The 9,002-nt window shown below is 39.3% G+C and overlaps 1 protein-coding gene across 1 annotated transcript; it reads right to left on the bottom strand.

Annotated features, from left to right (window-relative positions):
- Nucleotides 1-430: 430 nt before the first annotated feature.
- Nucleotides 431-4,900, bottom strand: MMP26 (matrix metallopeptidase 26). The gene is given in 7 exon segments (XM_070426791.1): nucleotides 431-459; nucleotides 539-700; nucleotides 1,395-1,421; nucleotides 1,424-1,519; nucleotides 2,135-2,283; nucleotides 3,276-3,496; nucleotides 4,802-4,900. Coding segments are annotated over 7 exon segments (783 nt in total).
- Between the last annotated feature and the right edge of the window lie 4,102 nt (nucleotides 4,901-9,002).

The raw sequence follows: 9,002 nt of genomic DNA on the forward strand, positions 1-9,002 counted from the left end.
ATGAATGGAGAAGCCACCATCCTGACAGTTGGTTTCCATAGTGTACTCTTCAATGCAGCATATACACCATTCCTCAAACTCTACCCATGTAGTATTCCAAAGTTCTATTCCTACTCTTATTTTTTTATTTTTAGCTAATTAAAGCATTCCATGGCTATCTCTGCTAGAGTTTTCTACTCTGCTACACTCTTCTCTGCCATTCCCTTAGAGAGATTTAACATACCAAATGCTGAGACCAAAATTTTACTCTTATAAGCCACCTTTATTTTGACTCAGAAGTGCTCTGAGTTTTGACTCAGTGGTCCTGACTAAGTTCCATTCTTCGGGAGTTTGTTCAAGCAGTCTTGAAGGCTGGTTTATTGCTTTGAGTTCTTTCATCCTCTAATGAAGCCACTGAAATGCCAGGTTAAATGATTCTTCTGTGCCAGTGTCAGGGCATTTCAGATGAATCTCTTTGTCCTAATGGAGGCAGAAAAATTAGTAAAGTTTTCAAGTGAAGTTTTCTGCCCAGATCCCCTCCCTTCCAGCGGGTACAGACCATACAGTTGCTGGATTTTTTGGATGTCTTCAACATCAAGGTAGAAGGTACTAGTGTTCTGATACATATATCTGGGATACATTATGGAGTTCCGACTTTTGGAGTGCCACAGGCCCAGAGAATGACCCAGCTCATGAATGGCAACCAGGAGCAGATTAAACCCTGAAAAGTCACAGACAAAAGAATAAAAATTAAGCATAAAGAAGGCAGAAACAGGTGTGTGAAAAAAAGGGGGGGAGGAAAAAGAAGAGAACAAAAAAGGAGGAAGCAACAAATGTTAGGGTGAGGAAAAAAAGGTAGGCAGAGAGGGAAAGAATCTAAGTAGGGAACAAAATGGCAAAATATATACATAGATAAATTGGAAGTGAACAAGAAGCATGAAGAAATTTGATAATTGGATGCAAATAGATAGAGAAAAAAACACAATATGAATGTGTTTATTTTAGGAGTATCTTTGTTCAGATGCTCCTAAGCTCACCCCACTCAAATAAGAGACCCAATTCTTTTGTTTGTTTGGTTGTTGTTGTTGTTTCCTTTCTTATTTAAATTTTTTAATTTATCTTTATTGTTAAAAGTAATAGAGATGTAGCCTTTTTTTCCCCATTGACCACTTCTAACCCACCCCTTCCCCCCCCCCCGCCCCCCCAGGCCTTCACCACACTATTGTCTGTATCCATGGGTTATGCATATGTGCATATAAGTTCTTTGATTCTTCAACCATGTCCTCACCCTGGCCACTCTGAAACTTTCCCCCTCTCCTCTTTACTATATTGTAGGTCCAAATGGAGACTATCAATCCATCAATACAAACCCCCAAGCTCCCAGTTTTAGCACTCCCACCATATAAGAACTTTACCTTTGTATGAAGTTGACCAATATTCTCCTTGTCAAAGTGGATGATTCCTGGAGTTTCAGAATTTGGTAAAAAAGCATGGGCTAAGATATGACCTGGCCCATCAAAGGGCCAACCATCTCCATGGTCTGTGGACAATGACAGAAGCTATTGTCACAATGGGAAGGGAGAGGAGAGTCAAGAGAAAGAATGGTTTTAGAAAGCCTCAGTGCCTTAGGGTACTATGCAACTGGGTATTGGTCTGAGAGGACTGAGGCTTCATCTATACAGAGGAATAGGGTGGGGCCAAATTCTAACTACTTCCAATCTTCTGTGGTAAAATAGAAAAGGGGAAGATGGCAAAGACTGATTGAAAGTTATAGGTTAGACACAAAAACCTCCTCCCCAAATGGAGGGAAGTAGGGGGAGGAAACTTAGATTCTACAAGTTTTACAAATCGGTTGGATCAACTTTCACAAGCATTTCAACAGATCTGAAAGCTATACAACTTTCTTTAAATAGGAAAACATGCAATATCCCCGCCCTTACTCTGTTCACACCACAGTACATCCCCTCACCTACCTAGTGCTTCATTGCACTAAAATGTCTTTCCTGTGTTATTGACTTATGTATTTCCTTTAGGATTTTGCCTGATTTGTTTTTCTCAGAAGCTAGACTAGGTGGACTAGATTTTTGCTTATAGATTGAGACTACTTGACCTTTACATAGGATACCAAACCCTCCCTCCCTTGGCAGTTTCTTACCCAACTCCCAGAAAGAAAGCTTGATGTCTGCATCTTGACCCTTCACTTGATGGAAGATCAAGGGGGTCACATTGCTCCAGATGGAAACTGCTTCATGAATAATGTCATTCACTATAGCTGGATTAACTTCTTTGGGGTAATTGATAATACTGAAAGAAGAAACTTTTAAGTGAAATAGTTTAAAGGTAGAGGAATTATTCTAAAAAGGAATGACTCTCCTTTGGGGCAAATCACTGAATATGTTAGGGCCTCATTTTGCTCATCTGTAAAATAGATAAATCCTAGACTAATTGAATCAGAAACTCGAGTAATTAAACCTGCAAAACATGGGTTTCTGGGAATTTTAATAAATTCCCCACATTATTATTTTTATTTTTTATTTATCCTCACCAGAGGATTTTTTCCCTTTTTAAAAAATTTATTTTATTATTATTTTTTATTTTTTTAGAGAGAGTGGAAAGGAGGAAGAAAGAAAGAGAGAGAAACATCCATGTGAGACTATGAAAGAGACACATTGATTAGTTGCCTCCTACACATGCCCCAACTTGGGCCAGGAATTGAATCTACAACCCAGGTACCCAGGTACGTGCCCTTGCCTGGAATCCAACCCTCGACCCGTCAATGCATGAGTCATCACTCTCACCACAGTGAACACTGGTTAGGACCCCACATTATTCTTATATAAATGAAAGTCTGAGAACTACAGCCCTTAAAAGGTGATTGCAAGAAAAATAATTGTGAACTCAATTGTAATGTACACCATTTTATATATTTTAGCATTGTTTTGCTTTGGATGTATCCCTAATAAAGTAACCTACACAGGGATCAAAAATATATCAGAAATGTACACAGTAAACACCCCACCCCCATACATACACATAAAGACAGGGGAAAAAAATAATAGATTTAACTAAAGTGCTAATAGTGGGATCATGGCCAAAGGATAGCAATTAGGCTCCATTTCTTAAAGAGATTATCTGAACAAACTACAATGAGAACAGGGAGAACCACCTTCTCTAAGGGAGGTTTGGGCTGAGGAGAGAGAGAAAACAGAAGACAGTAGAGATGACTCCAGGTGGGACATGTAGGAAGTCCTTTGAGTAATCACCCCATTTATCCCTCCAAGCCTAACAATAAGCACCTATAGGTCAGATTGTGCTTATTCCATTTGGAATGTTCTGGGGAGATAGAGCAGTTAGCCACATCAGTGATTCCACCGCGAGGGTGGTGGAGCTTAGCCAGCATCTGCTCATCCTGTGGGTCTGTCTCGTTCACACATGTCTGCTGTGGAAACTGTATCTCTTTCCCCTGGGTAAGGAGTGGCCACTCTTTCTTGGTCAGGGAACACCAATGGAAATTGTCCTGGGTGAGAGACAGGGAATGGATGAGTAATTGGAGACCAGCAAGGCAGAAACACAATATCAGCACCCCAGGGCAGAGCCTCATTTGAGGGCCTGGGAAGGATGGTGCTTTGTAAACCTCCTGTTCCCAGTCAAATGATGACCACTAACCCTGATTCTCCTGTCACTAGGGAGAAGAAATATTAAACACAGGTGATAAAATAAGGGTTACCTAGATAACCTGTTTAAAAATCTCTAAAAATAAAGCATCTGAGTTTCTGGATAGAAAGCACCAAGAATAAAGGTCTCGAAGGTATTGGATAGGAATTGCCTAGGAAGATGGCCTCTGGTCTTTCTGATTGATTGAGATTTTCTTAGTCAGGACAGAATCTTTGACTTCTCAGACATAGAATTTTACTCATTCTGTATACCCAGTCCATTGGCATTTATACATTGCCTTTTATTTTTCATCTACTCCCTGTTTCCATTGACTGCCCTACAAGGCCAATCTACTGAATTTTAATTTCCTGGAGAAAAAGCCAGCACTTTGCATTATAGTCAAGATTCTTGTCTGTATTTTTTAACCATAGCTGAACTGAAAGTACTTTAAAGACAATGTTCATGTCTAATACAACTCAGTCTACACAACATTTGTTAGGATAGTACTTGATATGAATCCATGATTAATTTTGGCATTTTGTATAAAATTTCATGCTTTTATTTTATTGTGGCCTTGGCTGGGCACTCAGAGGCTCCAGATTTGCCATATTTTTCTGGGCTAAGACTTAGCAGGGAATTTCACCACATCCCTGAACTGTAATAAAATACATGACTATAACCAGTTATCAGGAGTTTAAGGTATTTCGGGGAATGTTTAAAAGTTATGGGGAAAAATCAGTTTCTTGGGGAATTTGAAAGTATGTGGTAGACAGTTTGAGGGATTTCTCAGTTGATAGAAAGGACATATTTATTTGTTCATTTGAATCACTTCCCTTGAGCCCTTACCACCTCACAGACTCAGAGATCCAGATACCTGCTTGTTCACTCTCTACCCTAGAGAAGGCAAAGAGTGTGAGAGATGATCTCTGGGGTCCAATTATTAATTATGTATAATAAGCACAATATTTTCAGTAGGGGTGGAGTCCCAAAATGATTTAATTACTTTTAAAATCAATAGAATAAAATGAATTTAGAGATTAAAGAAAATGATTTATTATGTAATTGTAATACATTTATCTTTATATCACATAGTAATGTGTACGCATGTAATTCATATATGGAAAAAGAGCCCACAATAGTTATAACATGATAATATTAGCACACCTACCTTAACAAAGTCCAATCCTTTGCAGTCTGTAGCAGGAGGCACTGGAAGGGTCAGGCACCAAGGCAGAAAAATTGTAGCTTTTAAGATGAGAGGCTGCATGACAAATGCTCATTTCTTACCCGCTTGAATGTGCCTAACAGGGATCATGGAGCCTTTATAGCTGTGCCAGCAAGATCCAATGACTCACGCTGCCGTGTGGCCTTTCTTTGTACTGGTTGTGTTGCCATTGCCCATTTTGGGTTGAAGGCCAGTCTGCCAGGGCCATGACAGCAGCCATGTGGTTTATTTTTCATATTCATTTTACACCTGATGGCCCTTTGAATACCTGGTCATAGCCTTGGCTAAGAAAACACTGGTATATCTCAGGTAACCTGGGAAATTATTATATAAAAACTGGAGAAATAAAAACTAAAAATAGGAGACATAGGAACAGTGTTACAGTTTTGCCTCTAGAATAATTTCTTTACTAACCACAGACAAATACTATCTTGCTCCAACAGCTAGAGAGGAAAGATCCAGAGCTGAATATAAAAAAAAATCTCTGAGAACCATATAGGAGAGATATAGGAACACAGAGAAAGTTGCTAAAAATAAGTTTGATAAAATAAATCATTAATGATAAGATGGGCATACACAGCACAATGCCTAAGCAGGTAGCCTTTGAAATCACATAGATATGGGCATGGATATTTTAAGTAACTCTGTTACTTAAAAGCTAATCTGATTTAAGCAAGTTATTTAAAACTATAATGCCTCTGTCTTTTTATCTGTAATTTAAGGAAACAAATTATATTCATATAATACATCTCAGTATTAGAGATGGCACCTGAGCACTGGGCCTGGTACACTGTAAATTGCACAGACAGGAAAGCTAAAGCAAAAACGAAGACCCGGAGACACTGAGAGAAAAATGAATAAACACCATTCTTTACTGAGCACTTTCCAAGTGCCCAGACCTGAAATTGTCCCTCCAATGAGGAAGAGAAGCAGTGATTGGATGTGGGTCCATTTCCTGCCCTCTAGAGCTCATCCTCTGGCCACCACAGGAATACCTGCTACGCTAGTCCTCAGAGAACAGAGTTTGCCAATATTCCATGCCTCCCTCCCTCTTACTCCTGCCAATTTTTCCAGATAAACCAAACAGGATATACTGATCCTGTGAAGAGAATGGAAATAGTATAGAGAATAGATGGGGCAGGTGAGGGTGTTCACTACTTATGACTCACCCCCAAACCTCTAGATCCCCACCTCCACCTGAATTCCCTCCCAACAGCTGATCATAATCAAATGTCTTTCTCCCTCTTCCAGGTGTGCCTATTTCCTAAGCATAGTACCATCAAGTCACATTGTCCCTGCAAACACAGCCTCAATAAGTCAAATTGGTTGTCCTTCTCTTATACTTTGAAAACACACCATGCCTTTCTAGAGTAATGCATATTCTGTCAGTTATGCCTATGGCAAATTGTAGCTCTCTGCTGTATACCCCGTCCCTATTTTCTTTATGGCTGGGACAAACACCATATTTGATTGAGGCATCTCTGCACTGGCAATATCTGGTATTGAGTAATGGTGAGAGGAGGTGAAGACTGTGCCAACCACAATCTTGGCATAAGACCAGATTCACAATTTAATTTAATTTTAGCCTGGTGGCAAGAAGTGATGGAAGCCAGAGTTTCGGGCCTTGAGCCTATGGCAAAAACAAAAATCAAACAACAGGTATTAAGAATGAAAATTGAAAATCTATTTTGGGGAGTTCTAGCTGGTTTCGCTCAGTGGATAGAGCTTCGGCCTATCGTCTGGAGGGTCCCGGGTTTGATTCTGGTCAAGGGCACATGACGGGTTATGGGCTCAATCCCCAGTAGGGAGTTTGCAAGAGGTAGCCAATTAATGATTCTCTCTCATCATTGATGTTTCTATTTCTCCCTTTCCCTTCCTCTCTGAAATCAATAAAAGTATATATATTTTAAAAATCTATTTTGGGGAGATAATTTTAAGAAGGATTGGTATAAATTCATCTTTAAATGTTTGCTAGAAATCACTTGTAAAGCCATCTGGTCCTGGGCTTTTCTTTGTTGACTCTTTATATCACAACACATACAAAAAATCAACTCAAAATAGATTAAACAGATGTAACATGAAACAATAAAATTCTTAGAAAAAAACAGGAAAAATGTTTCTAAATATTGCACTGAGCAATACGTTCTTGGATATGACCCCAATAGTACAGGCAAGAAAAATAAAAATAATCAAGTGCAATTACTTCAAACTAAAAGCTCCTGCACAACAAAAGAAACAATTGACAAATTTAAAGACAAACTACAGAAGAGAAAAAATGTTTGCAGATGATGTATTTGACAAGGGGTTGGTTAATATCTAAAAAGATATTGAAAAGTCATTCAACTAAAAAGCCATAAAACTGTTAGAAGTTGGTCTTAGAATCTCCTTAATAGTCCCTGTAATCCTTGTAGGTTAAACCCTTTCACCATATACCTTATCTCATGACCACCTCTGCAAAGACTGGACCTGTAAACCAAATACTGTAACAGGTGCTGGGGAGAAAAAATTTTTATTCTAATCTTCTAGGTTCTTTGGCTGGTCTAACAATCAATTAACATAAAACAGATCAACAGAAAAACAAATTTAATTATGTACATAGGTGGGTGCATAAGAATATGAGGTCCATAGGCAGTTAAGATGAAAAGGCTTCTAAACTATCTTGAGCTGAAGGAGAAAGGAAGGCAGATGTCTAGGTATTCAAAGGGAAGGAAGACAATTCACATGAGAATGGAAAGAGCAAATGTTTGGTAAACAAATGTTTACTGGGCCTTACAGAGACAATAGACACAAAGAGGACTTTGATCTCCAGGCCCTGCCTAACTTCCCCCACCTAGCCCATATCTTTTGTAATTATCTCTGAAATAGTTTTATTCTTGGGTTAGGCTCTTTATCTAAATTACCAGAGGCCCGGCACACAAAATTCGTGTGCGTGGTTATGGTCTCTAGGCCTGGCCTGCTATCAGAGCCATCTTCCCCAGCTGCCCACAGTCAGCCCCACCCCCTGCCACCACCCACCCTCGGTTCCTCATTTGCCATTGGGCAATCAGAGCCTGCTGGCCGGGGAAAGGAACCCAGAGGTGGTCAGTGCACCTCATAGTGACTGGTTGAGCTGTCATTCTGGTCGTCCCACCATTAGGGTCAATTTGCATATTATCCTTTTATTATATAGGATTTGAGGCAGGTAAAGGGAAAGCCATAAGCTATTACTGAGTCTATCGGGGCGTTGATTGTCTAGAGCTCAAAATAGTCCACATTCTGGGGAGAGTTGTTATGAAGCCCTTCTCAGGCTAGTTTATCTGAAAGGGCTTTGTCAGCACTCTATAAAGTCAACCTTAATTCTCTAGAAGTGACTATTTATATGTGATTTAATGAGTAATATTCACAAGTACGACATTCCAGGAAAGGCCCTGATTGCATAACTAATTTTTCAAATTATATCCTGATTAAAAAGAGGACAGGTTCTTTTCTAATCCTCATCCAAGGATATGTTTATTGATTTTTAGAGAGAGGAAGGAAGAGAGAGAGAGAGAGAGAGAGAGAGAGAGAGAGAGAAACATCAATGTAAAAGAGAAATATCGATGAGAGAGAAGTATCAATTGGTCATCCCCTGTATTTGCCCCAAATGGGGATAGAACCTGAAACCCAGGCATGTGCCCTTATTGGGAATCGAACCTACAACCTTTTCGGTGTACAAAATGACATTCCAACTAGCTGGGTGAAAGGACAGGTTCTTATTGTACCTGTGCAGATAACACATTGTCATAAAGAGCAAGGACACTCAAGAAGACTTTCTGGACTCTAAGGAGTCAATGAGAATCAGGTCTATTTCAAAATGTTTCATTTCAGGTTACAAAAGCAGAGTCTACTAAATTATTAGTTGAAAATATCTTAAGAAAGGAAAACCTCAATATATATTCAGAAAATAGAGCATAAAACAACATCAAAACTATTACAAACAAACATAATGAAATGTTATTCATCAATTTATTCAACCTCATGTAATTCTTTTTTATATATATTTTTATTGATTTCAGAGAGGAAGAGAGAGGGAGAGAGATAGAAACAACAATGATGAGAGAGAATCATCGATCAGCTGCCTCCTTCCCCCCTCCCCCCAGCCCCCCGGGGATTGATTCTGCAATGC

Source organism: Myotis yumanensis, unplaced genomic scaffold, assembly GCF_028538775.1.
Source record: "Myotis yumanensis isolate MYYU_CA2020_CCGP unplaced genomic scaffold, mMyoYum1.0.hap1 SCAF_10, whole genome shotgun sequence".
NCBI lineage: Eukaryota > Metazoa > Chordata > Mammalia > Chiroptera > Vespertilionidae > Myotis > Myotis yumanensis.